General features: G+C 49.5%; 1 protein-coding gene across 1 annotated transcript in view; it reads right to left on the reverse strand.

Annotated features, from left to right (window-relative positions):
• Positions 1-27,908, reverse strand: part of LOC115458398 (probable 39S ribosomal protein L24, mitochondrial) — a 116,392-nt gene that overhangs the window by 22,004 nt on the left and 66,480 nt on the right. The window contains exons 3-5 of the mRNA XM_030188338.1: positions 10,046-10,141; positions 3,385-3,488; positions 1,333-1,463 (exon numbers count right to left, since the gene is read on the reverse strand). Coding sequence (XP_030044198.1) covers positions 1,333-1,463; positions 3,385-3,488; positions 10,046-10,141 — 331 coding nt within the window. The remainder of the gene's footprint in view (positions 1-1,332; positions 1,464-3,384; positions 3,489-10,045; positions 10,142-27,908) is intronic.

Genomic DNA, 27,908 nt, shown 5'->3' on the forward strand with positions numbered 1-27,908 from the left:
TGTTAAATTGTACAGCGCTGCGTAACCCTAGTAGCGCTCTAGAAATGTTAAGTAGTAGTATCTAAATTTGACTACTGTAATGCCATTTATGCAAGATTAAAAATGTCACTACTGACACTGCAAAGTGACCCCTTTATTGTTAAAGTTACACTGGCTTCCAATAAACGCAAGTATACTTGTTAATTCTACTATATTATTCTTATTGCACTGTACTATCATGAACTTTGAATGTATATTTAATGTAATGTAATCTGAACTTGTCAGTTTAATGTGAGCCACACTTGCTCTGGATAACGTGGGATACAATCATCATAAATAAATACTCTGAAACACACTAGTTTCTTTTCTTTGTATTTCCCCCCACACTCCCCTGCCAGTTCCTCCACCATCAGCCTATGATCACTACTACTACTGAACATGTACACCCTGGAGGAAAGGAGGAACAGGGGTGATATGATACAGACGGTCAAATATTTGAAAGGTATTAATCTGCAAACGAACCTTTTCCGGAGAGGGGAAGGAGGTAGAACGAGAGGACATGAAATGAGATTGAAGGGGGGCAGACTCAGGAAAGATGTCAGGAAGTATTTTTTCACAGAGAGGGTGGTGGATGCTTGGAATGCCCTCCCGCAGGAGGTGGTGGAGATGAAAACGGTAACAGAATTCAAATGTGCGTGGGATAAACAAAGAATCCTGTTCAGAAGGAAGGGATCCTCAGAAGCTTAGCCGAAATTGGGTGGTGGAGCCGGTGGGGGGAAGGGGGGGTTGGTGGTGGGGAGGCAAAGATAGTGCTGGGCAGACTTATACGGTCTGTGCCCTGAAAAGGACAGGTACAAATCAAGGTAAGGTATACACATGAGTTTATCTTGTTGGGCAGACTGGATGGACCGTGCGGGTCTTTTTCTGCCGTCATCTACTATGTTACCATTCCCTCTCCCTCCACCATCAGCCCATCCCCAACCCTCTCTCTCCCTTTAAGAGCCCATCTCCACCACTCTCCCTTCTTCCACAATCAGCCAATCTTCCCCCAATCTCACTCTCTCCATCTCCCTCCATCCATCCATCAGAGGGAAAAGTACAAAATTTCCCCTTTACCTCATTCTTAAACCCTTTCACCCTTGCTCAGGGGTTGTCAGCATGGAAAAAGCAAGAGAAGAACTGAGGTGGAGAAATGAGAGAGTGAGCACTTAGAGAAGAGAAGGCAGATGGCCCCAGAGTAGGGGCAGATGGGAAGTGTGTGTGTTTTGGTGGGGTTCTCCAGTAAACCTTTTTGGGGGGCAATGGGGGTGTTTTATCAGCGTTTATTGGTTAAAACCTCAAACAACACATCACCTTTCCACTGCTCGGGGATGATGCCATCCACTCTCTGGAACAAGGGTTTAGGGATTATCCTGCCAGTCCGTGTCGACACCCTGACCTTCTCACCCTCCTCTGTGTAGCGCCATTCCACCTCTGTGGGCTTCCTGGGTTGAACAGAAATTCCCACAATCTTTCAGTTTGCTTTCAAATTTCCAGGACATTCACTTGAACAGCTAGATGAACACTAGAATGGGGATGTGCAGCCAAGTTTCAGTTTCCACCCCGAGACCAAGGAGGGGCACAAAATGCTTTTGCATTACAGACAGTGCTTAAGATATTTACACAACAATTTTCAGAGCTATTAGCCTACAGCTGGGGTAATGCATGGCATGCTAATAATTGCTTCAGGACTTTTGATTTGTTAAATATTTTGAATTGTCCTTTGTTGTTTTATTTGTTTTTAGATTGTGTATGCAGTTATGCAATCAGCTGAGAATGATGGATCAAGTACAATAAAACATTTTTAAATAACTAAATAATTAAAAAAAATTTATGGTCATATTCAAAAAGCACTCAGATAGATGTTTGGCACTCAGGGCATACGGAAAATAGGCACATGTCTGGGGCCCAAATGATTAGGAAAGGCCCTACCAAATGTGCTAATGGCTCCATGGAAGAATTAACCTGAGCGACTGGGAGGGGGGGACGACAGACGGACCAGACTAACCCTTCACAGAAGTCTGTCTATCCTCCCCCACCTCGTGGCAGCAGAAGTCGGGAAGCAACGTTTCTTACCTGCAGTCAGAACCATGCAGAGCGCCCCCCCCCCCCCCCCCCAAAAAAAAAGCGCTTTAAAATGCACTTATATTATGAAGGCAAGGAGGGCCCATCATGCTTGTTTGCCTAGGGTTTATCCCTGCCTTTTTGGCACCGTGCCAAACATTGTAAGCGCTTTAGCGCCTATAATTGGAATTTACACACGTGTCTTTAAAAAACATAAATTTCCATGCAGATCCGGAAAGGGGGAGGGGCACGGGTGGTTCTAGATTTCGTGCACAGTTTTCGGAGGATCTGGGCCTAATTCAGGCAACGGGGCTTTTTACACCAGTGTTCAATTGCTGGGATCCCGGCGCCAAGCACTAGTCTATAACAGCCCCCAGCTTGGAGCGGAATAGCACTTAGCAGCAGGGGCGTAGCCAGACTTCAGCGGGAGGGGGGGTCCAGAGCCTGAGGTGAGGGGGCACATTTTAGCCCCTCCTCCGCCTACCTTTGCTGGCGGGGGTCCCCCCTGCCGACGACCCTCTTGACCCCCCCTCCTGCCGTCGCCTACCTTTGCAATAACCTTTATAGAATAAGGCCCATAACAATCATTTTGAAAAAATATAAAACTCAGTGGTCCAAACTGTCCCATCTGGTTTGTCTCGCAAAAAAGACAAAGTTAGAAGATGCAACCACAGATATGCAAGGAGACCAAGAGGCCCTTTTGCTACAGGGTGTTAAGCATTTGACATGTGAGAAAATGCTTACGGCAAAACAGGTTAAAGCATTTTGAGGTAATATCCTCCTTTTCCACGTCATAGGTGGAGAACGGGCGCTGAAGCTTTACCAGCTAGCACGTTCACATTAGCTCACACTAGATGGGTAGTGCTGAGTTAAAATGGCTGCCCTTAGTGCCTTCCGACTAGGAAGCCCTAAATGTTCTCACATTCATTTTTTGCAGGTCCCATGCCCTAATGGAAAGATTAGCATGGGACCTGCAAAAAAATTAAAAATGAAAAAAACCCCTAAATGCTGCTGCGTTGAATCTGGGACTAGCGTGCAGGACACGCCAGATTCTAATACCCTTTAGTATAAGGGACCCAACGTGACTTCCATAAGGTACTAAATTCATGTCTCAGGATTGCTCCAGAATCACGTCTCTGTGTATTTCACCGCCAGAGTTTTGCCTGCAGTGATCTTGCCTCAGCTACACCCTCTTGTATTTTCAATTAAGAAACAGCAGCAACTGTCTGTCACATACAGCAAGCTGTGTCCCTAGTACCCAAGCCCTGGGCACCGTTACACACAGAAGAACCAAAAATGTACCTGTCTGCAGGGTCAACCAGTGAAATCTGGTTCAGAAGCAGTGGAGCCTCGCTGGCAATGTACGTCCCTCGATAGTCCCCTACTTTACCGATGTAACGGTAGTGCTGGATGAAGGTAAAATTATGTATAATCATACCTGATAATTTTCTTTCCATTAATCATAGCTGATCAATCCATAGACTGATGGGTTGTGTCCATCTACCAGCAGGTGGAGATAGAGAGCAAACTTTTGCCTCCCTATATGTGGTCATGTGCTGCCGGAAACTCCTCAGTATGTCGATATCAAAGCTCCATCCGCAGGACTCAGCACTTAGAGAATTACACCCACGAAGGGACACTCTGCCCAGCTCACCACCGCCGAAACGGGGGAGGGGAATTAACCCAGCTCATCCCCACAGAAGTGGGGGAGGGGAATCCGTCCAGCTCATCCCCGCGGAGCGGGGGAGGGACACCACACCCGCCGATGCGGGGGGATCTGGCTTATCCTGCAACCGCAACCGCGGGAGGAGCTGACTGACCCGAACACCGCCGAAGCGGGAGGGGTACAAAACTGCCCTACAGCCGCACGAAGCGGGAGGGAGTGCCGGCAGAATTATAAGTCTCAATCCAGCCCCGTAAAACGGAGGGGAGAGGAATGCAGCAGCTCACTGTAACACAAACTCGTCTTAACTCTTGAAGAATCCAAGTGAAAAAACTTGAACACGAAGTCTTTCTGAAGTAACTGAAGAGTAAACTTGAACCTGAAATGCAACCAGAATAAAACAATACAGATATCTGGGAGGGGCTATGGATTGATCAGCTATGATTAATGGAAAGAAAATTATCAGGTATGATTATACATAATTTTACCTTCCATATCATCAAGCTGATCAATCCATAGACTGGTGGGATGTACCGAAGCAGTACTCACCCAGGGCGGGACATAGAAATCCCTGACCGCAACACTGAAGCTCCAAACCGGGCCTCCGCCCGAGCAGCCACAGTCAAGCGGTAATGCTTGGAGAATGTATGGGCCGAAGCCCAAGTTGCCGCCTTGCATATCTCTTCCAAGGAGACGGAACCGGCCTCTGCCATCGAGGCCGCCTGAGCTCTTGTGGAGTGAGCCTTCAGCTGGATAGGCGGCACCTTCCCTGCGGCCACATAAGCCGCTGCAATGGCTTCCTTGACCCATCTTGCCACTGTAGGCTTAGCAGCCTGCAGACCCCTACGAGGACCTGCAAACAGGACAAACAGATGATCCGATTTCCGGAAATCATTGGTCACTTCCAAGTATCTGATGATGACTCGTCTCACATCCAGATATTTAAGAGCAGAGTACTCCTCTGGGTAGTCCTCCCTACGAAAGGAAGGGAGACAGAGCTGCTGATTCACATGGAAGCGAGAAACAATCTTGGGCAGAAAGGAAGGCACTGTGCGAATAGTCACTCCTGCCTCAGTGAACTGCAGAAAAGGCTCTCGACATGAGAGCGCCTGGAGCTCGGAAACTCTTCTGGCTGAAGTGATAGCCACCAAAAAGACTGCTTTCAACGTCAGGTCTTTCAGAGATGCCCTCGACAAGGGTTCAAACGGCGGCTTCTGCAATGCTCTTAGCACCAGGTTGAGATTCCACGCAGGCACCACTGAGTGCAGAGGAGGGCGCAGGTGATTAACTCCCTTGAGAAAGCGCACCACATCTGGCTGGGAAGCCAGGGAAGCACCCTTCAGGCGGCCCCTGAAGCAAGCCAGAGCCGCTACCTGGACCTTAAGGGAACTGAGCGACAGGCCTTTGTCCAGACCTTCTTGCAGGAACGCCAACACTGAAGAAATTGGAGCAGTGAAGGGAGAAAGTGAGCCTGCATCACACCACGCTGCAAAGATACGCCAAACCCTGGCGTAAGCAGTAGAAGTAGAGCGTTTCCTCGCTCTCAGCATAGTGGCGATGACCTTGTCTGAGAAGCCCTTCTTCCTCAGACGCTGCCGCTCAATAGCCAGGCCGTAAGACCAAAGGGGGAGGGATCCTCCATCACCACGGGACCCTGATGTAACAGGCCCTGCTCCACTGGCAGCCGCAGAGGATCGTCGATTGAGAGCCTGATCAAGTCCGCATACCAGGGACGTCTGGGCCAATCCGGACCCACCAGGATTATCCTGCCGGGATGTCTTGCCACCCGGTCTAGGACCCTGCCCAACATGGGCCAGGGTGGGAACACATAGAGAAGCTCTTGTGTCGGCCATTGTTGGAGAAGAGCATCTACTCCCAGGGATCGAGGGTCCCGTCCTCTGCTGAAGAAGCGCGGCACTTGGCAATTGGCCGATGACGCCATCAGATCTAGGCTCGGCTGGCCCCAGCGCTTCGTGATGTCCAAGAACGCCTGAGCAGATAGCTGCCACTCTCCGGGCTCCAAGGTATGGCGACTGAGAAAGTCCGCCTTGACATTCATGACTCCGGCAATGTGGGCCGCTGACAGCTGTTCCAGGTTCGCTTCCGCCCACTGGCATAGACTCATAGCCTCCTTGGCTAGAGGGGCGCTCTTGGTACCTCCCTGGCGGTTGACATAGGCCACAGCCGTGGCATTGTCCGACAGTACCCGTACAGGCTTCAGCACCAGTACCGGGATGAACTCCAAAAGCGCCAACCGAATGGCTCTGAGTTCCAGGAGGTTGATAGACCACTTCGCCTCTGCAGGAGACCAGAGCCCCTGCGCTGTCCTTCCCAAGCAGTGGGCTCCCCAGCCCGACAATGAGGCGTCCGTCGTGACGACAATCCACTCTGGGGTCACCAGAGGCATTCCTGCAGACAACTTGTCTGCCTGCATCCACCAGCTCAGCGCCTTGCGCACTGCTGGATCCAAGGGAAGACGCACCGCATAATCCTCCGACATCGGAGTCCAGCGCTGCAGCAGAGAGTGTTGTAGTGGTCTCATATGAGCCCTGGCCCAGGGCACTACTTCCATCGTGGCCGTCATAGAGCCCAACAGCTGCACATAGTCCCAAGCCCGAAGAGGAGAGGCTACCAGGAACTGGTCCACCTGAGCCTGAAGTTTGACAATCCGATTGTCTGGCAGGAACACTCTGCCCACTTGGGTGTCGAATCGAACTCCCAGATACTCCAGGGACTGAGTCGGGCGCAGCTGGCTCTTCTCCCAGTTGATGATCCATCCCAGGGAGCTCAAAAGAGCAACTACCCGGTCCACAGCTTTGCCGCACTCTGCATAAGAGGGGGCTCGGATCAACCAGTCGTCCAGATAAGGATGGACTTGTACTCCTTCCTTTCGCAGGAAGGCCGCTATGACCACCATTACTTTGGAAAAGGTCCGCGGAGCAGTAGCCAACCCGAACGGGAGGGCTCTGAACTGGAAGTGTCGGCCCAGGACTGCAAAACGCAGAAAGCGTTGATGAGGAGGCCAGATGGGAATATGCAGGTACGCTTCCTTGATGTCCAAGGAAGCCAGGTACTCCCCTGCCTTCACTGCCGCTATAACAGAGCGGAGAGTCTCCATGCGAAAGTGCCGCACTTTCAAGGCCCGATTGACCCCTTTGAGGTCGAGGATAGGCCGGACAGAACCTCCTTTCTTTGGTACCACAAAGTAAATGGAGTAACGCCCCTTGCCAAGCTGACTTTCTGGCACCGGAACGACCGCACCCAGGCGGATCAGATTGTCCAAAGTCTGCTGCACTGCCACAGCTTTGACCGGAGACTTGCAGGGAGAGAGTACAAACCCGTCTCTTAAGGGTCGGCAGAACTCTAGCTTGTAGCCGTCTCGGATGACTTCCAGCACCCAAGCGTCTGAAGTTATTGTGGTCCACTCGCCCAGAAACGAGGACAGCCGTCCTCCAATCTGCACTGGGGCGTGGACCAAGACCCCGTCATTGGGTACGAGACCCTGGGGGAGGACCGGAGGGAGCACCTCCGGGACGGCGGTCTCTGCGAAAGGAACGCTGCTTGGGGGAGAAATGCCTCTTAAAGGAAGAGGGGGCAGAAGAACCCGACCTGCCCGGGCGGTACCGACGGGCTTCCTGAAACCGTCCTCTGGAGGTACCGGGACGAGCACTAGCCCGAGCCCTGACCTCTGGTAACTTCTTGCCCTTAGATGTGCCGAGATCGGTCACGATTTTGTCCAGCTCGACCCCAAAGAGCAGCTTGCCTTTAAAAGGCAACCTAGCCAGGCGGGATTTAGAGGCGTGGTCAGCAGACCAATGTTTCAGCCAAAGCCACCGCCGCGCAGAGACTGTCTGAGCCATGCCTTTAGCTGAGGCTCTCAAGACATCATACAGCAAGTCTGCCACATAGGCTAAGCCCGATTCCAGGGCTGGCCAATCATCCCTCAAGGAATGATCCGAGGGGGAAGCCCGCTGCACCATAGTCAGGCACGCCCTGGCCACATAGGAGCCGCAAACTGAGGCCTGCAAACTTAAAGCAGCCGCCTCAAAGGACGACCTTAAGGCCGCCTCCAATCTCCTGTCTTGGGCGTCCTTTAGGGCCGTGCCACCTTCCACCGGCAATGCCGTTTTCTTAGTCACCGCAGTGATTAAAGAATCCACGGTAGGCCACAGATAGGCCTCACGTTCACTCACAGCCAAAGGATAGAGGCGGGACATAGCCCTAGCCACTTTAAGGCTCGCTTCTGGGACATCCCATTGAGCCGAAATTAAGGTGTGCATGGCATCATGCACGTGGAAGGTTCTAGGCGGGCGCTTCGTCCCCAGCATAATGGCAGAGCCAACAGGGGCTGAGGGAGAGACTTCCTCCGGAGAGGAAATCTTCAAAGTGTCCATGGCCTGTAACAACAGGTTGGGCAAATCCTCTGGGCGAAAAAGCCGCGCTGCAGAGGGGTCATCCGCTCCATCCGAGCGGGGATCCGTCTCCTCCAAGGAATCCGCAAAGGACCGTTGGGAGACCTCAGACACGCTGCCCTCATCTACATCGGAGGAGACAAATTCCTCCAAGGCCTGGGAATCAACCCGAGGGCGTTTACCTCTGGGAACCTCAACCTCTTTACCAGACGAGGGAGCGGGGGCAGCGTTGTGCATGAGGAAGGCCTGATGCAGCAGCAAAACAAACTCGGGGGAGAAACCCCCCAGACTGTGCACTTCCGCAGCCTGGGCAACAGCCCTAGGCGCACTCTCAACCGGCGCTCGCAACAGCGGGGGAGAGGCCTGCTGCGCATCCAAAATGGCGTCCGGCGCGAAACTCCGCGAAGGAGCCGCGCGGGAAGAACGGCTCTTAACTTTAGCCGCTTCTGTGCCGTCGCCCAAATTAAGGGCGTTCATGGCATTAATGTCTCCAACCTCAAGGGCGGCCCAAGAAGAAGCCGTCCGAGCCGCGTGGCCGGCCAAAATGGCGGAGGCGAGGAGCGGGGGATGGGCGTTTATGGCGGGAAAAACCGCCACGCCGGAGGAAGGACCGGGACATTCATCGGTCACGAAACTGCCACCCAACAAGGGCGAATCAGGCTTTAAGACCCCCGCATCCCCTCTAGAAGCGCTCAAGCGACCCGGGGAGCGACCCTTTGCGCCCTCGCCCTCCGACGCCATGTGCCACGAGGAGAAGAATCGGGGAACCCCCGCCCGCTATAAAAAGGTAAAATTACCTGCTGTCCGCTCCGAGTTGTAACGACCTGGTGTCCCAGTGAGTAGCTGCAATAGACGCTTAAATAAACGTCGAAATAAACGCCTTTAAAGACGTTTAAAATTTTTTTTTTTTTTTTTTTTTTTTTTTTTTTTAACGGAGCCAGCGGGAGGGGGGAGAAAAGGAGGGACCTGGCACCACCAGGTTTGCACTTGCTCAAAAGAGCCCTCAACCCCAGGCACTCAACAAAACCTAAAAATTAGGCTTGGAGGCCTAGCCAGAGCTGCTGCTGCTGTGTGTGACCACCACCTGCTGAGATAGAGAACATACTGAGGAGTTTCCGGCAGCACATGACCACATATAGGGAGGCAAAAGTTTGCTCTCTATCTCCACCTGCTGGTAGATGGACACAACCCACCAGTCTATGGATTGATCAGCTTGATGATATGGAAAAGACAGTTTCACACTAACATTAAAAGATTTACATGCGCCAAAAAAACATTAAAAAGGTAAAGCAAGATAAGGAAACCACATTTTCAGACTAATGTGCCCCTAAAGAAATCTCTCTTCCTTTGCCCCCCCCCCCCCACTGGTTTTTATGAGGCTGGAGGAGGCAAAATTTGAAGACTGGTCCCTCTCTATATGAGCTGCAGTCTCCCTTTCCACCACTGCTACAGAAACAACAGAGAGAAAATCCCGCAGTCCACTATGATCAAATCCTCCATTATTCCCCCCCCTCCCCCTCAATATGTTTTCCTCATTTAAAAGACACTCTTTTACTAAAACGTTGAAGCAAGGTTGGACCATCTTGGCATGCCTGAGATGTGTTCTGGTAGCTATGAGACTGCAACAGAAGAATCCACAAATACAAATTCCACAATGCCCTGGGATAGGTCAAAACACCAGGAGTAGCCAAAGTTTCCCTCTGATAGCCATGCGGGTGCCTTTGTATTCCTTTCGTGTCCCCAGTCACATGCTGCAACCCAGGCACACCCTTCTATACAGGAGAACTACACAAACGGTCTGATTTCTCAAGCCGTAGGGGCAGAACCGACAAATTGAACCCATACTTGGCAAATAGCAGTGAGCGGCTCCGCTTCACGCTCTCCTTACCGTATTTAAGCCTCCCAGAACGACCCAGTTGCGGGCTTCGATAATCTGGACAATCTTCCCTTGCTTTCCCTTGTCTTTCCCAATCAGGATTTCTACCTGAAAAAAACAACAAGAGGTCAAATGTCACTGCAGAATCAGTGATGCCAAGTCCATGCTGAGGGAACCGCTTGTGTCAATCAGCCCTGCGCAGGCATAAAACACTTTGACCTGTACAGAGCCAATATCGGGGCAAATCACCTGAAGAAACGTTTTTAGGGGTTTTTTGACATAATAGCCTTACATGGGCCTCACTGTTCTACGACTATAAATGTGCTGCTAGGTGAATGACATACAATAATCACAGGAAAGAAGGAACATATTCAATAACTACATAAGTAATGCCACACTGGGAAAAGACCAAGGGTCCATCGAGCCCAGCATCCTGTCCACGACAGCGGCCAATCCAGGCCAAGGGCTCCTGGCGAGCTTCCCAAACGTACAAACATTCTATACATGTTATTCCTGTATATTCAAAGAGAGAGAGAGAGACAGAGAATGACGCAGCCTGTTACAGATGTACTTATCGGCAAAATATGCAATTGCTGTGTTCTAGAAGCAGCTTACTAGACCTTGTCTAAAGGATGCAAAAGACTTACAGTTAGACGAAAACACTGCTATGATTCTAAAGCTGAAGAATGGGCATTAGAATATAATGCAACAAAACAAAACAAAAAAAAAAAAAAGAGAAAATAGTTACAAAAAGGGAAGGAACAAGGCAGGAAGGTAACAAACAGGGATGAGATGAAAGGCGCTACAGATCACTAATTAGCTAAATCAATCACTGTAGGGAAAGAGGAGTGGCCTAGTGGTTAGGGTGGTGGACTCTGGTCCTGGGGAACTGAGTTCGATTCCCGCTTCAAGCACAGGCAGCTCCTTGTGACTCTGGGCAAGTCACTTAACCCTCCATTGCCCCATGTAAGCTGCATTGAGCCTGCCATGAGTGGGAAAGCGCGGGATACAAATGTAAAAAAATAAAATAGATACTATTGGAGATTCTACATGGAATGTTGCTATTCCACTAGAAGACTGCGCAGGCTTCTGTTTTTGCGAGTCTGACGTCCTGCAGGACGTCGGACTCACAGAAGCAGAAGCCTGCGCGGCCACATTGGTGATCTGCAAGGGCCGACTTCTACATGGAATGTTGCTAGTGGAATAGCAAATCTCAAATAGTAGCAACAGTGGAGGAGTGGCCTAGTGGTTAGGGTGGTGGACTTTGGTCCTGAGGAACTGAGTTTGAATCCCGCTTCAGGCACAGGCAGCTCCTTGTGACTCTGGGCAAGTCACTTAACCCTCCATTGCCCCATGTAAGCCGCATTGAGCCTGCCATGAGTGGGGAAGCACGGGGTGCAAATGTAACAAAACAAAACAATATAATTCCAACTGAAAGATAAAAAGCAATTTTATTAGTCAGACTCAACACATCCGCATTTTGGCGCAGGGGCAGCAGTCTTTAAAAAAACAGTATCCTTGGTAATGCAAATACCAAAAGAGTAAAATATATCAACAGTGTAATGCCAAAGAATACTACATTTATCAAAAACAGCGAAGATGACGCAAAAAAGGAAAAGGAAAAGAAAAAAGGGGGAAAAAAACAAAAACGAAAACAAAATTGATAAAGGAATAAAAAATAAAAAAATAAAAAAAGATGGAAGGAAAAAACTAAAAAATAAAATGATAGGTAAAATGTAAAAATCAGAAAAAAGACGACACAAGCGAAAATGAAAAAGATAAAAAAATGATGAATTTATTAGGGTGATATGACTCGACACAGCTGTGTTTCGGCCCAACTGGCCTGCGTCAGGAGTCTAAATAAAACAAATTAATTTTAATTTAAACATGTAAATATACAATAATATATTTTTAAACAGTGAAGTAAAATAAAAAACAAAAAACAAAATAAAAGATGTACTACACTCAATGGTACAGAATTTCTTATAGGACGTTTTGGTAAGAGAAGAAATCTAACTTAATACAATATAAAAATCACAAAGAGTGAACACAGAAAGTACATGTTATAAAGAAACTGATAAAAGTACCAATGACTCTACTTTAAACTCCTAACCCTTACTCACTTGTTCAGAAGCCTTATTTTATCATCCTAACTTTAATATTCCCTTATCTCTTGTTTGTCCTGTTTGTCTGTCCTAATTAGATTGTAAGCTCTCCTCTGTCGAGCAGGGACTCTCTTTTCATGTTCTGGTGTACAGCGCTGCGTACGTTTAGTAGCGCTATAGAAATGATAGTAATAGGAAGGAAAGGCCTATCGAGTGTGGGATAAATAGGACAAGGCAGGTTGGATCAACAACCAACAGTTCTGCAGCCATCACTGCCAAAAGCCTACAAGAGCCAGCTTTCAGCAAGTGGTAGGAGCGTTCAAATAGTAACATAGCAGATGACAGCAGAAAAAGACCTGCACGGCCCATCTAGTCTGCCCAACAAGATAAACTCATATGTGCTACTTCTTGTGTATACCTTACCTTGATTTGTATGTGCCATTTTCAGGACACAGACCGTAGAAGTTTTGCCCAGAACTAGCCCCACCACCCAAACACCAGCCCTGCCTCCCAATCTCGGCTAAGCTTCTGAGGATCCTATCAATGGGGCAAGGCGTCCCATAGCTAAAAGTGTCACGTCATGTAGATGCAGTGCGTTTTTTCTAGCAAAAAAGGTTCCGGTATTCAAATGCTAGGCCACCCTTTAGGGGTGGGGTAATCACTGAGGAACTCACCCCACAATGGCCAGGCCCCTTGCAACCATTCACAGAATCTATGACAAGGCAGAGTGGGTCTGTAGAACCTGAGCTCTTTCATTAAAACTCGGGGGTCTATGGGTCAATTTTAGCAGATAATGGAAAAGGTGCCGGTACTCAGTACCCCCGAGTACCCCCTCAAAAAAAAAGCCCTGTGTAGATGTACAGGGCATGCTGTGCCCAGCCTGGAGGAAATGGGGGAACTAGTGCAGACTAGATGGACCGCGCAGGTCTTTTTCTGCCGTCATCTACTAGGTTACTATGTATTTGTTTGCCCAGACTGGTGCAAAGCGAGCTGAACGCGCGTTCCGGTACCGCTCCCTCAACCTCCCTCCCGGTCAAGCCACCCACAACTCCGCACCTTTCTCTCTTCTCCGGTCGCTATTATCCCGTCCCTTATAAGCTAGCGTCCTCCTCCTGCTGACTTCTGCCTTGCCGGAAACAGGAAGTTGCGTCAGAGGAGAGCGAGACAGACGCCGGCGGCCGCGCGACTCGTCGCGAGCGCCGTCGAGGTGCTGGTGGGCGGCGCTCTCCTGTCTTCACTTGCGAACCGCACGGGGGTGGGGCTTGAGGGAAAGAGTAGTTACTTACCTGTAACAGGTGTTCTCCGAAGACAGCAGGCTGCATATTCTCACAAGTGGGTGACGCCACGTCGGCCCCGGAGGATTTTAAAGCAAAATCTCAAAATCTCTTTACGGCGTTCCGTCGCGCGAGCGATCGTACTGCGCATGTGCGCACACCTATTCCCGCTCGCCGAGCGGACACGCCCCTCAGTTATATCCAAAAGATGGAGGAGACAACTCCAAAAGGGGAAGGTGGGAGGGTTTGTGAGAATATGCAGCCTGCTGTCTTCGGAGAACACCTGTTACAGGTAAGTAACTACTCTTTCTCCAAAGACAAGCAGGCTGATATTCTCACAAGTGGGGTATCCCAAGCTTTCAGGCTTACACAACAAACAGTGGTCAATAGAGTCTCGCAACGGCGAGGCCAGAATAAACATTGACCCGAAATATCAAAATGAGTGTAGCCTGGAACAGAACAAACATGGGCTTAGGAGGGTTGGAGTTGGATTCTAAACCCCAAAGAAGTTCTGCAGCCCCGACTGCCCAAAACCGACTGACGCGTCGGCTATTCTGCTGAAGGCAGTAGTGAGATGTGAATGTGTGGACTGATGACCACGCCACAGCTTTGCAGATCCCTTCAATAGTGACTGATTTTAGATTAGTCACCGATTCAGCCATGGCTCTAATTTTGTGAGCCGTGACATGGCCTTCTAGAGTCAGTCCAGCTTGGACAAAAATGAAGGAGATGCAATCTGCCAGTTAAGAAGAAATGATGCGGTTTCCGACAGCAACTGGCATTAAAAGAAATAAACAACTGGGCGGACCTTCCGAGGGAGCTCGTCTGCTCCACGCAAAAAGTGCGCAGCTTGCTTTCGCCAGGGCTTGTAAGATGAGGGAGAAAGCATGTTGGCAAGACAATTGACTGGATCAGATGGTACTCTGATACCAGCGCCAGTAAGAACATTGGCTGCATGCGGAGAACTACTCTGTTAAGATGAGAAGTAAGGTAAGGAGCTTGAGCTACTAGAGTCTGAAGCTCACCGACCTTTCGAGTTGAAGGAACAGCCACCAAGGAGAATGACCTTCCAGGTCCAATACTTCAGATGACAGGAATCCAGTGGCCCGAATTGAGCTTGCAGCAGCTGGATGAAAACGACATTGAGACTCCAAGATACTGAATAAGGAGTGATAGGGGCTCTGACCGAAGCATAAGAGCCAACTTGAAAAATTATTGTGGGTGCTAAGCCCAACAGAAATAATCCCCCTTAGATACAGACAAGGAATTCTCTCAATACTGTGGGAGAAGTAAACGTCATGAAGTGGACAGCTGAAGGCTGACGTTGTACACGTTGATGATAAGCTCTTATTGCACGAAGATGAATACAGACCGAGTTGGTCTTGAGACCAGATTCAGACAGGTGTGGAAAGAACTCAAGCAAGGTCTGTATAAGACTAGAGGCAGGATCTAGGACCTCGCTGTCACACCAGACGGCAAACCTCTTCCATGAAAAGAATAACACCTCTTTGTGAAATCTTTTTCTGGAAGCAGGCAAGAGTCGGGAGACACTCTTCTGGAAAAGTCAACGAAACCTACACTCTGAACATCCAGACCGTGTGAGCCATAGATTGGAGGTTGGGATGTAGAAGTGCCCCCTCGTTCTGCGTAATGAGAGCTGGAAAACATTTCAACTCCAGAAGAAGAGGGAATCGTATCTGACGTAGCTAGAAAGGAGCAATCAGAATCATGGCTCCACAATCTTGCTTGAGAATCAGCAAAGTCTTTTCCATCAGATGTATGGTAGGATATGCATACAGAAAACTTGTCCTCCAAAGAAGGAGAAAGGCATCCGATGGTAGTCTGTCGTGAGCCTGCAGCCTGGAACAGAACTGAGGGACTTTGTGATTGAACTAAGTTGCTCAGCCTGTCGGCCAGACTGCTGTTTACGCCAATTAGATAAATGGCTTGGAGAAACCAAGCCGCGTTGGCGAGCCCACCGCTACATCTGCATGGCATCTTGACTCAGAGGACAAGATCCAGTACTCCTTTGTTATCGAGTACATCACAACCCGATTGTGTGGTTGATTAAAATAATTAGGTTGGATAGTCAGGAGGGATGCAACCTTCGTCAGCAGCTTTTGACTGAGTAAGGTGGACTGGACACCTCAGAATCAAAATGGAGAGAATTAACCACCTCTGAGGGGAATTCCGAAGACTGGCGAACAGTTGGGTTACATCCTCTAGATGTGCAAAAGTGTCAAGGGAGTGACGTGAACTGTGGAAGCCATGTGTCTAGAAGTCTCAATATTACTGTGCTGTAATCTGTTGAGACGGGCAATCAACGTGGTAAGGGAACACTTGCACTCCCAGTCCATGAAGATACGCTGCAACAACAGCTAGGCACTAGGAAAAACATACTCTGGACGCAAAGTGAGTAGAAGTATCTTGTAAGTCCAGAGAGCATAACCATTCGTTTTCCTGAAGTATGGGAAGAAGGATGCCCAGGGAAATCATCCTGAACGAAATCTGTTGAGGCCCCTTATGTCTATGATGGGACGGAACCCACAAGGAAGGACCTGGGATAGAAACTCAATCCTTCTTACCCTTGTGGAACAGGCTCGACTGCATTGGTACTGAGAAAGGCAGAGAGTTTCTCTGCAAGTACTCACTGTTGATGGAAGCTAAAGGATTAAACTTCCAATGAACAATGTGGAGGGTTTGATTCCAGACTGAGAATGTATCCTAACCGGACTATTTGAAAAAACCCCCCGGTTGGAGGATATAGAAGTCACCTGTGGTGGAGAAAATTTGAACTTCCCCCCGACAGGCAGATTGGCCGGTACGGACATTTGTTGCCCCTCTCTGGTTCCTGCGGAATAGCTGCAGGAGCCTGATTAGGTGCACGCCGCTGACTAGAACGAGCGTGCTGATCTCTTTAAAGAAGTTCCGAGATGAGGAAGTGTATGCACAGCATATCAACAATTTTCTGCTGAGTCTCCTCCTCCAGGTGAGAGGCACACAGTCATGAGAGTCTGCGCATCACCATACCTAGAGCAGAAATCTAGGTGTTACAATACAAGTGATGAAAACGCCATTGGACAGGAACTTGCGACACTTGGAAAAAAGATGTAGCCTACTCCGGTGGGAATGCTCATAAATATCTGGCAGGACTTGGTCTTGGATGCGATCATGCCAGCCTGGTACGCCAATCTCCAAAGGAGGCTAAGGATGTATGCTCTGGCCTCGGGGGCGCCGAAGCAAGTTCTTAGAACTGCTATCAGTTCTGAGTTGAAGATGGTAGTCCAGGACCTCGAGCATCTGGCATTGGGCTGATTGACAATCTCCATTGCAATGTGTCAAGACAAATAGAGGATCTAGAGGATTCTCAGCAGAGAAAACCCCATGACCTTCATGTTCATCAGATGAACCATCATTGAACTGAGCCAACTACTCAAACAGAGCAGGTCAGATGCAAACATTGACCAGTATAGAGCAACTGTCATACATACAATTCTAAAGAACAGCTATGGAAAAATATGTTCTCCTGTAGCAAAATGGCTGTTCTTAACATGCATTTCTGGGCCTGGAAGCCAAGGTATGGAGGCGCGGTAAGTTCTACGAGCGAACACCCATACCAGAGGCAGCATCGGTGAAGGAGACCAGTTGAAAAGCTAGATGCCGCGGGAGGCAGTAGCATCCATGGCGTCCAATGGTACCCATGGTCTCGAAGCCAAGGACAACATCTGGCAATGCAAGGGAATCGAAACCAGACTGCCAGATGACTTCCATAACAGAGATATGACCGATGGTACTGATAGTACTCATGGCACCGACGGTGCCGATGATACACATGGTACCGATGACCCCCGGTACCAATGGAACCCATGGTACTTGGTACCGATGATAGTCATGATATCTGGTATCGATGGTACCCATGATACCCTAGTACCGAAGGGACCCTTGACATGTGGTACCGATGGTACCCATGATATTCGGCACCAACAGCACCGACGGTACCTATGGTACACATGGTATCGACGGTGCTCAAGACACCCGGTACCAATGGCACCCATGGTACCGATGGTACCTGGTCATGATATTTGGTATCGACGGTACTCATGTACCGACGGTATCCATGATAGCTATCCATGGTACCGACGATACCCGATACCGATGGACTCGTGATACTCGGTACCGATGGGCGATGATACCTGTGATCGATGGTGCCCATGATATCTGATGCCGATGGTGATACCTGGTGCCGACGGTGCCCATGCACCGAAGACACTCGGCACCGATGATACCCGGTGCCGATGGAATCCATGGCACCGATGGTACCGGTACCGACGGGACCCATGGCACCGACCATGGTACCAATGTTCCCGGTACCGATACTCCTCGGTACCGACGCACCGGTGACATTCGGCACCGACGGCACCCATGGTACCGATGATACTCGGTACCGACGGCACCCATGGTACCGACGCCATGACACCCGGTACCCATGACACCCGGTACCGATGATACTCGGTACCGACGGTACCGATGATGCCCGGCACCGACGGCACCCATGGTACCGATGATACTCGGTACCGACGGCACCCATGGTACCGATGATACTCGGTACCGACGGTACCCATGACACCCGGTACCGATGATACTCGGTACCGACGGTACCGATGATGCCCGGTACCGATGCGGTGTATCGACGTCCAATGCCAGGATACCTCCATAATAGAGGGAGCAACGCTCTCGGCACCGACTGATGTCTGAAGCCCGAATACCTCCATAACAGAGGGAGCAAAGCTCTGGGCACCGATGGTACCGACACCCGCTGATGCGCCCGAATGACCTGCCAAGCAGGAGGCGCCGAGGCAGGTGGAGACCTACTCGATGCATAACTATACCCAGCGTGCATCGGTCTCTGTCGGACTCCCTGACAAGTAGCATAAGTCTCGTCTTTGAGACACTACTTGCGCTTCACAGGGAGATGATCCGTCCTTTGGGCATCCCTGGCAGAGTAGAATACGTCTCGGTACTTTGAGACACTACTTGCGCTTCACAGGGAGATGATCTGGTCCTTTGGGCATCCCTGGCAGAGTAGAATACGTCTCGGTACTTTGAGACACTACTTGCGCTTCACAGGGAGATGATCCAGCCCAAGACACTTCCGCCGATGCGTCCGAATGACCTGCAGAGCAGGAGACGCCGAGACGGGTGGAGACTCACTTCAAAGGTTACACCACTGATATTGTGTCACCAGGCTGCCCATTCAGTGGCTGTGACATACACCTTCACCATGAAGCAGGCTCTCACAGCTCTCGAGAGCAATTTGTATAAGTTTTAATAAATGGATCAAAAAATGTGGGCTTGTTTTATTTGCTGGCTAGAGAGAGCCCACAGATAACAATATACCAGCACTTTTCAAGTAAAAAGAAAAAGAGAAGCTTATAAGCTTCGTTGAGGCACAGCCCCTTGTGACTCTGGCAATTACTTAAATTTTTTTCTTGCCTCAGGTACAAAAAATACCTGTATATATAAGCCACAATGAGCCTGCCATAAAAATAAAAAATAAAAAGAGATTTACTCCGAAGACCTGAAGAAAACACGAAGCCCTAACGAACTCCGTGTCTCCTCAGACGCGGAAAAAGAAAAACTGAGGGGCGTGTCCGCTCGGCGAGCGGGAATAGGTGTGCGCACATGCGCAGTACGATCGCTCGCGCGACGGAACGCCGTAAAGAGATTTTGCTTTAAAATCCTCCGGGGCCGACGTGGCGTCACCCACTTGTGAGAATATCAGCCTGCTTGTCTTTGGAGAACTGGGGTTCTCCAGAACGTCCCGCCCCTTCAATAATTCGGCGCAGTCTCAGTTGCTCCCTCTGCCCGCGGGCTGATACACGCACTCGCATACGGACCAGCATGAGGTCACCTGATTATCACATGCATGGTGCACTATGTGGACTTTTGTCAATTGACTCCATTTTTTAATGGATTATACCAGAGACCCCCCCCCCCCCCCCCCCCATATCAAGTTCAAGTATAGTAACATAGCAGATGACGGCAGAAAAAGACCTGCATGGTCCATCCAGTCTGCCCAACAAGATAAACTCATATGTGCTACTTCTTGGGTATACCTTACCTTGATTTGTGTCTGCCATTTTCAGGACACAGACCATAGAAGTCTGCCCAGCACTAGCCCCGCCTCCCAACCACCAGCCCCGCCTCCCACACCGGCTCTGGCACAGACCGTAGAAGTCTGCCCAGCACTAGCCCCGCCTCCCAACCACCAGCCCCGCCTCCCACACCGGCTCTGGCACAGACCGTAGAAGTCTGCCCCGCCTCCCAATCTCGGCTAAGCTTCTCAGGATCCTATCCACGGGGCAAGGCGTCCCATAATGTACAGGGCATGCTGTGCCCAGCCTGGAGGAAATGGGGGAACTAGTGCAGACTAGATGGACCGCGCAGGTCTTTTTCTGCCGTCATCTACTGTGTTACTATGTATTTGTTTGCCCAGACTGGTGCAAAGTGAGCTGAACGCGCGTTCCGGGACCGCTCCCTCCCGGTGAAGCCACCCACAACTCCGCACCTTTCTCTCTTCTCCGGTCGCTATCCCGTCTCTTATAAGCTAGCGCTAGCGTCCTCCTGCTGTGCTGGCTTCTGCCTTGCCGGAAACAGGAAGTTGCGTCAGAGGAGAGCGAGACAGCCGCCGGCGGCCGCGCGACTCGTCGCGAGCGCCGTCGAGGGGCTGGTGGGCGGCGCTCTCCTGTCTTCACTTGCGAACCGCACGGGGGTGGGGCTTGAGGGAAATGGGGTTCTCCAGAACGTCCCGCCCCTTTAATAATTCGGCGCAGTCTCAGTTGCTCCCTCTGCCCGCGGGCTGAATACACACACTCGCATACGGACCAGCATGAGGTCACCTGATTATCACATGCATGGTGCACTATGTGGACTTTTGTCAATTGACTCCATTTTTTAATGGATTATACCAGAGACCCCCCCCCCCCCCCCCATATCAAGTTCAAGTATAGTAACATAGTAGATGACGGCAGAAAAAGACCTGCACGGTCCATCCAGTCTGCCCAACAAGATAACTCATATGTGCTACTTTTTGTGTATACCCTACTTTGATTTGTACCTGTGCCATGGTGGTCTAGTGACCTCGGGCAGGAAAGAGCCCCCTCTTCCCTGCCCGGCGCACCTGGTGTGTGGTGGTCATTAATTAAAAGGTCAATTGACTGCATTTTTAATGGATTATATCAGAGACCCCCCTCCCCCATTTCAAGTTCAAGTTGGTGTGTGGTCATCAATTGACTCATTTGGGGGGGGGGTGGATTACCCCATCAAGTTCAAGTTAGTGTGTGGTCATTAATTAAAAGGTCAATTGACTCATTTTGGGGGGGGGGTGGATTACTCCATCAACTTCAAGTTAGTGTGTGGTCATAACTCAGGGCTACTGTATCACTTTCAAGACAGAGGCTTTTCCCCAGATGCCAGTCTGAACCAAGGACTAGACCTCCCTGTCTGTCCTCTCCCAGAGGTGTGGTTCCCTTCACCCATCTCCAGCCTCTTGTCTCCACAGGTCTGCCCTCTGTCAGCTGGTTTTGTTCCTCACTACTCCCACCCCGCAGTTGCAACCCACTCCTTTCCATGATCACAACAGTAAAACATAACATTCAGGTATGGGATCCCCGCCCCGCTGAAACCACCCCCAACGGATCTGTCACCCTGTTAAACCCTCCCTGCCTGTCCCCATAAGGGGAACTTGATATACCACCTTTCTGAGGTTTTTGCAACTACTTTCAAAGTGGTTTACATATATTCAGTACTTATTTTGTACCAGGGGGCAATGGAGGGTTAAGGGACAATGGAGGGTTAAGTGACTTGCCCAGAGTCACAAGGAGCTGGGAATTGAACTCAGTTCCCCAGGCTACTCCTAGGGGAACTCACTCAGGGTGACAGTCATGTGTATTTAATGTCCATATCAAAGACCAGGAAACAGGCTGTAGATTTTGGGACAATCCTGGTTTTAAACTTACATCCCATTGAAATCAGAAGACCCATAATGGAACAGGATGGGTGGCCAGAAATCCAGGACTGGCCCAAAATCTACAGCCTGGAACTGGGTCAGTGGCATAGCCACAGGTGAGACTGCCCACCCAAAATTCTCATGCCCGTTATTGGTTGGTAGGGATCCCCAAGTCCCACCAGCTGCAGGGGTCCTCCGGAGACAAGAGCAGCTCCCTTTCCCACTTGCTTCAGCCGGTGGCACTGTCTGCTTACTGCCATTGGGCTAGCCTCCCCCTTCCTCACATGCTATTTTCACACCTCTGCAGCTGGTGGGATTTGGGGATCCCCACCAAACAACAACAAGGGCATGAGAATTTGCACAAGGGGGGGGGAATGTGGAGACTACGTGCCCACCTGTTTGCCCAGTGGCCCATCCGAAATTTGAGGTCTGGCTATGCCTCTGAACTGGATAACTTGCAATCTCTGCATCAGATATCTTCTGCTAAAGTGTGTGTCAATGCCATGCATCTCTTCCAGCCCATCTTCCCTGTCTGTTGTGTGCTTAGGTAGCGAGGCAGAGTGTAAAAAGGAAGATGGGGGCCTCGTCCCAGAGCTTTGCATTAAAGAACTTGTTCTGCACATGTAGTTTTACAAAACCCAGGTGTTTTTTTTTTTTGTAAAAAGTTTAGGTGGTGGAAGTTGTAAGAACCCATGTGATAAATTTTTGAAGTGGCTGATACCCTCTATATGTAGCTGCTAAAACCATGCAAAACCATTTTCACATTACACAGCCCCCTTCATCCTAGCTGGTTGATGGGTTCAAACCACACTTGCCGCAATTAGGAACTTGACAAAGACAAGCACAAAAGTTACAAGGACACCAAAACTCGAGGGATTTGGGACCATCGGTGTAGTTGGTCTTTAATCAGGTTTTCCGCATTCACTTCACACGGGCACATGGTGGTTTCGGTTGTGTGCTGACAGGAAGCAGGAGCTTCTTGGTGTTCACATGATGGACCCAGACATCAGGAGCACAGGACACCTCTTAGCAGATTCTAGGGGGGGGGGGGGGGGCGAATGGAGGCTGGAAAGAGAAAATGTTAAATTGAGATGAGAGAGGAAAGAGGCTTTAAGCAAAAATCCCCCAAGAACAAGGCATGTCAACAGGGCTCTCTTGCCTCGGTCTCCCCCACCCCCCTTTCAGTCCAGGGGATTGGGGGAGGAGTGAGTGTTGCTGTATTCCCCTGCTGCCTATGGAGAACCCCCGTTACATTTTGAGAGGATTGAGAACTAGGTACCTTATGCAGCAGCGCGGCGGCGCCTTCGTCGCCTCCTCTTAGCTCCGCCGGACCCGCCTCTAGACCGATGGCTCCGGCTTCTGCCCCTGCCTCTTCGCCTCCCTGTGCTCCCATCCTGCTTCTTGCTGTGACGGCGGCGTCGGCGGCGAGTCACGAGCTGACTGCTGCTATTGCTTTTGCTTCTGGCCAGACTTTTGCTTCTGCTCCTGCTTCGTTTCCTGCTCTTGGCCCGGCTTCTGCTCCGTCTGCCACCCATTTTCTAAGTACTTGTTGCTTCCCAAGTCAGAAACCATCTGGAACCCTGTCTTTCTGAGTAAAGTTGACTCCTGCAGCTGCCTCTTATACCTTAACCCCAATTATTAGGTATCTGTGATGTACCCTTTATTCAGTCATGAAAGTGTTGACTATATTTGGGTATAAGGAAATGCTCACTAGCAGGTATCTTTGCTGCAGCTACTGCATGTTACGATATGGTTATTTCAGAACCACATTTTTTCTGAAGGGTATCAGTCCAGAACTGATACTCCCTCCCATTACCTGTCTAGAATCCGGCCTAGTTTTCTGTACAGAGCCTACAAGGCCTACGGCTAGGGCAGCCTCCCACGCTTCTCCCAATCAACATGTATAGCCAGGGCCGGTCTTAGCAAGTGCGGGGCCCTGTGCAGACCAATTTGGTGGGGCCCCATCCTAGCCCCACCCTAGCTCCACCCCATTGATAAGATTATTCCATTTTTAGCACATTTTTATTTATGAAATTTCAAATAAAGACAAATGAAGCTAAACTTGTACAAAAAAACTGATTGAAATAATAAGCCCAATGCTATCATGAACCCCCCCCCCCTCCCCAGAAATTCAGTTCAAGTCCACTACAATTAGTAATTCCAAATCTCATAACAAAGGAGAATAAAGGAAAAATACTAAGATCCAGTACTTTCAAATTCCCCTATTTTTTAATTTAAAAAGGTTCCTTGGAAATGGATTTTATATGTGCTCTTTTCCTCTCCTAAGCTGAACATGCTTAGAGAAATGCCCCTCTTTCTTGAGGCTACAATGCTATTTGCTTTGGAAACGCAAATTCTCCTAAATACACATGATCTGGCCAGCTTAGCAAGATAAGTACCTTTAGATGGACAATTTTTAGTCTGCCCACTTGGGATTCTTTAGGTTTTCAATAACTTTGGGCAAATTAACAGTAAAGTCTGACACTACTAGCCCTCTCCACTTGTGGGGACAGGGGCAAGTGAAACGCTGGGGTGAGCCGTCACTGCAACTCTCTGTCGGGAGCCGGGGCCGTCGCGCTGGCGCTGCAACTGTCTGTCGGGGCCGTCGGTGCAACTCTCGGGGTCCGGGGAGGCAGGAGGCTGCTGACGGCAGGCTCAGTGGGGGGTTGGTACCGTGCCGCAACGTGGCGGGAGCGGAGCGGCCAAGCGGGATCATGATGCGGTCGTCCGAGCGGGGGTCGGTCGGAGTGAGGCAGAGTTGCGGTGCGCCACGCGGGGCCCCCCTAAGTGCGGGGTCCTATGCGGCCGCCTTGGTCGCCTCTGCCTAAGACCGGCCCTGTGTATAGCTGTGTGTACAGCTGTGCACCCCACTAAAGGAAGCGGAATTTTGAATTTTAATTTTTTTATTGAGTTTTCAAAGCATAAAACAATGCACTTTACATGTCAGGTTTAAGAACAATTATAGCAAGAACTTCTCCTACATCCTAGTTTGTGTTGACAGGTTAGTTTGTTTGGTTTTTTTTTTGCGGTTTGTACATGCCAGACTGTTGTAACCACCTGTTCGCCTTTTATGGTTTAAATAAAGATTTAAGTCAAACTCTGTTATATGTTTATAATAATCTGCTTATATGGCGAACCTGTGCTCTCTGGCTGTTTTGTGATTTTGGTGATTCCCTGGACAGACAACTATATGATAGCTTTATGAATAGGATCCACAATGAATACACATTCATTGTCACCTGCTGGCAGATGGGACTGTATTTTAAAAAAAGTGATTAAGGAATCAGCTTTGAGGCTTCTTTAGACTCAACCCATCTCTCGTTCACCACAGGACATGATCCTGGTAGACTTTTTGCCTCTTTGCCTCTTTATCACCAAGGCCATGGTAGGCTCCAGATACTTTTTCAATGGGTCCACACCTTCAGAGGGGGAGGGAACTAGCTTGAATGATGTTTCTGCTATGGCAGCATCCATTCTCTTGAATAAAAATGTGGACATTGCCAGGAACAGACCTTGACTGTGCCCTCAAGAGAGGTTTCTTTTCACAACCAGCAGCAAAGTGGTTTACAGCCATTTCCAAGTTAAAACAGCTATGGAGATTACAGCAAATATATGGAGGAGCTGGGAAGAGAGGGAGGAGGGGGTCAAAGCTACAACTTTGAAGCCTGGTTAGGCCAGAAGGGCCTATATGTTAGGGGAAGGAGGATGCATGCTAAATACTTGAAGATCTGAAACATCAGCACTCACCCCCCCCCCCCCTTTTGTGGTTTCTATGGCTATTGATTGCCCCTTACTGGTGATTTGTTTTAGATTTGGACTGTAGATGTAACTTCTGTACTTCTTTTTCAAACTTAGGGTGAGTGACTTTAAACGTAGAGTAAGTAGTTACCTAATGGGACATAAGAACGTGAGAACAGCCATACTGGGTCAGACCAAGTGGTCCATCTAGCCCAGTATCCTGTTTCCAACAGTGCCAATCCAGGTTACCTGGCAGAAACCCAAATAATAGCAACGTCCCATGCTACCAATCCCAGGGCAAGCAGTGGCTTCCCCATGTCGGTCTCAATAGCAGACTATGGACTTTTCCTCCAGGAACTTGTCCAAAACTTTGTTTAAATCGAGATACGCTAACCAGTGTTACTGCATCCTCCAGCAAAGAGTTCCAGAGCTTAACTGTTCATTGAGTTTAAACAAATATTTCCTCCTATTTATTTAAAATTGTTTCCATGTAACTTCATTGACTGTCCCCTAGTCTTTGTACTTTTTGAATGAGTGAAAAATCGATTCATAGGCCTCAGTCATATCCTCCCTCAGCCGTCTCCTTTCCAAGCTCAAGAGCCCTAACCTCTTTACCTTTTCTCATATGAGAGAACTTCAATCCCCTTTATCAATTTGGTCCCTTTTCTTTGAATCTCTTCTAATTCTGCTATATCTTTTTTGACATACGACCACCAGAACTGAACGGAGGGGGGAGGGAGCGGCGGCAAGGAGGGTGCAGTCGCACCATGGAGCGACAGAGGCACTATAATAATTTCAGTTTTATTCACCATCCCTTTCCTAATAATTCCTAGCATCCTGTTTGCTTTTTTGGCCACCACCGCACACTGGGCAGAAGATTTCAGCGTATTGTCTACAACAACACCTAGATCTTTTTCTTGGGTGCTGACCCCCAAGGTGGACCCTAGCATCAGCCATTTTCTACATGTAAAATATGCTCTATACACAGAGAATGCTGTATAAATCACCTCCTAATCAATTTGGAGGGATTGCATCCATAGTAGATGACCATAGTAACATAGTAGATGACGGCAGCTAGAGAGAGACCTGTACAGTTCATCCAGTCTGCCCAACATATGATATATTACATACTAGCCGTTAAGCCCGTTAAAACGGGCGAGATTTCCAGCTACCCTCCTTGCCGCCGCTCCCTCCCCCCTCCGTGCCAGGCCCCCTGCACTGACCTGACAGCGCCTCTCACCTCCGTGTGAAAGCGCTGCAGGCAGCAGCAGATCACTCTGCTGCTGCCTGCAGCGCTTCCACACAGAGGTGAGAGGCGCTGTCAGGTCAGTGCAGGGGGCCCGATACGGAGGGGGGCAGGAGCGGCGGCGGGGATGGGGGGGGGAGGGTGGAGGTTGGTGCGCGCGATGTTCGTTTCCAGGCTCCAGCGGCAGCGTCCGACAGTCCGACTCCATTTCCCTCTCTGTTCCACCCTCTGAGGTCATCACGTCTTGACGTGAGGGCGGGACAGAGAGGGAAGTCTCTACTGCGCATTTGCAGGTGAGTCGGTCACTTGCCATTTATATGTTTGATACCTACTTTTTTTTACTTTTTTTCAGGGCACTGTAGAAGTCTGCCCAGGATTGGCCTTTTTCCCAACTACTGGAGCTGCTATCGAAGCCCCACTCAAGCCCATCCAGTTCTGTCCAGCCATGATCAGGGCACAGACCGTAGAAGTCTGCCTGGCACAATTAATTTCCCTCTAGGACAGTGAAGTACAAGGCATGGGGGCCAGTGATGGCCCCCATCGACCACAAATGTAGCCCTCTGTGCTACCCCAAATCTTACTATTCTCACAAGATTGAGAGATCACCATGCAATTCAAACTTACTCTGAGCTATGTGGTACAGGGGGATGGATTTGTTTGAACTTCTTTTTTGACAAACTGGTCCCTACTTGAAGTATAGTGAAGATCTCTGCCCTAGGATGTCCGTGGTTCTGGGACCTTTGTGTGTTTCTAGTATAAAGATGGAAATATTTCTCACAAGATGGAGTTGGTCTAGAGGGCGGCTACAAAACTAGTAAGCGGTCTCTGGGGAGGCAGGAGAGAGGGGATATGTAGAAACATTTAAATACCTCAATGTACAGGTGGGGTGATCCTTTTTCAATTGAAGGAAAACCCTGGAATGAGAGGGCGTCGGAAGATGATGAGAGGAAATACACTTAGGAATTCAAGAAAATACTCCTTCACGGAAAGGGTGGTGGAGGTAGTGGAGACGAAGACTGCGCAGCATGGGACAGACATGTGGGATCCCTTAGGAAAAGGAGGGATTAGTGGTTACTGAGGAAGGGCAGACTGGATGGGCCTTTTGGCCCTTATCTGCTGTCAGAAACACAGATAAGAGAAGGTTCCAACAGACGTTTGCCACCACTAGGAGCTGCTGCACTCACACTTTGACCCTAGATTGCTGATGGGGTTGGTTTGTGACATCTTCAGTTACTGGGTAGGCTTTGTTGCCTCACATGGACTCCCAGCTGGCTCAGAAAGGCAGAATATTTGTCATAGAAGGTGAGTTGTCTCTGTTGGTTACTGGAGTCATAGACGTCAAATAGACTAACAAACAGGCGGTGCTTGTCCCTATGATTATAGATAATCAAGTTAATAAGGAAAGCAACAAGTCTAAATGAGGCTTGCCTGACATTAAAGACATTAAATCCTAGAACCTCCTAATTAGAGACCTGTCTGTCTAGTCTTATTATTAGAGCAGAAA

Source organism: Microcaecilia unicolor, chromosome 14 (assembly GCF_901765095.1).
Source record: "Microcaecilia unicolor chromosome 14, aMicUni1.1, whole genome shotgun sequence".
In the NCBI taxonomy this organism is placed as follows: domain Eukaryota; kingdom Metazoa; phylum Chordata; class Amphibia; order Gymnophiona; family Siphonopidae; genus Microcaecilia; species Microcaecilia unicolor.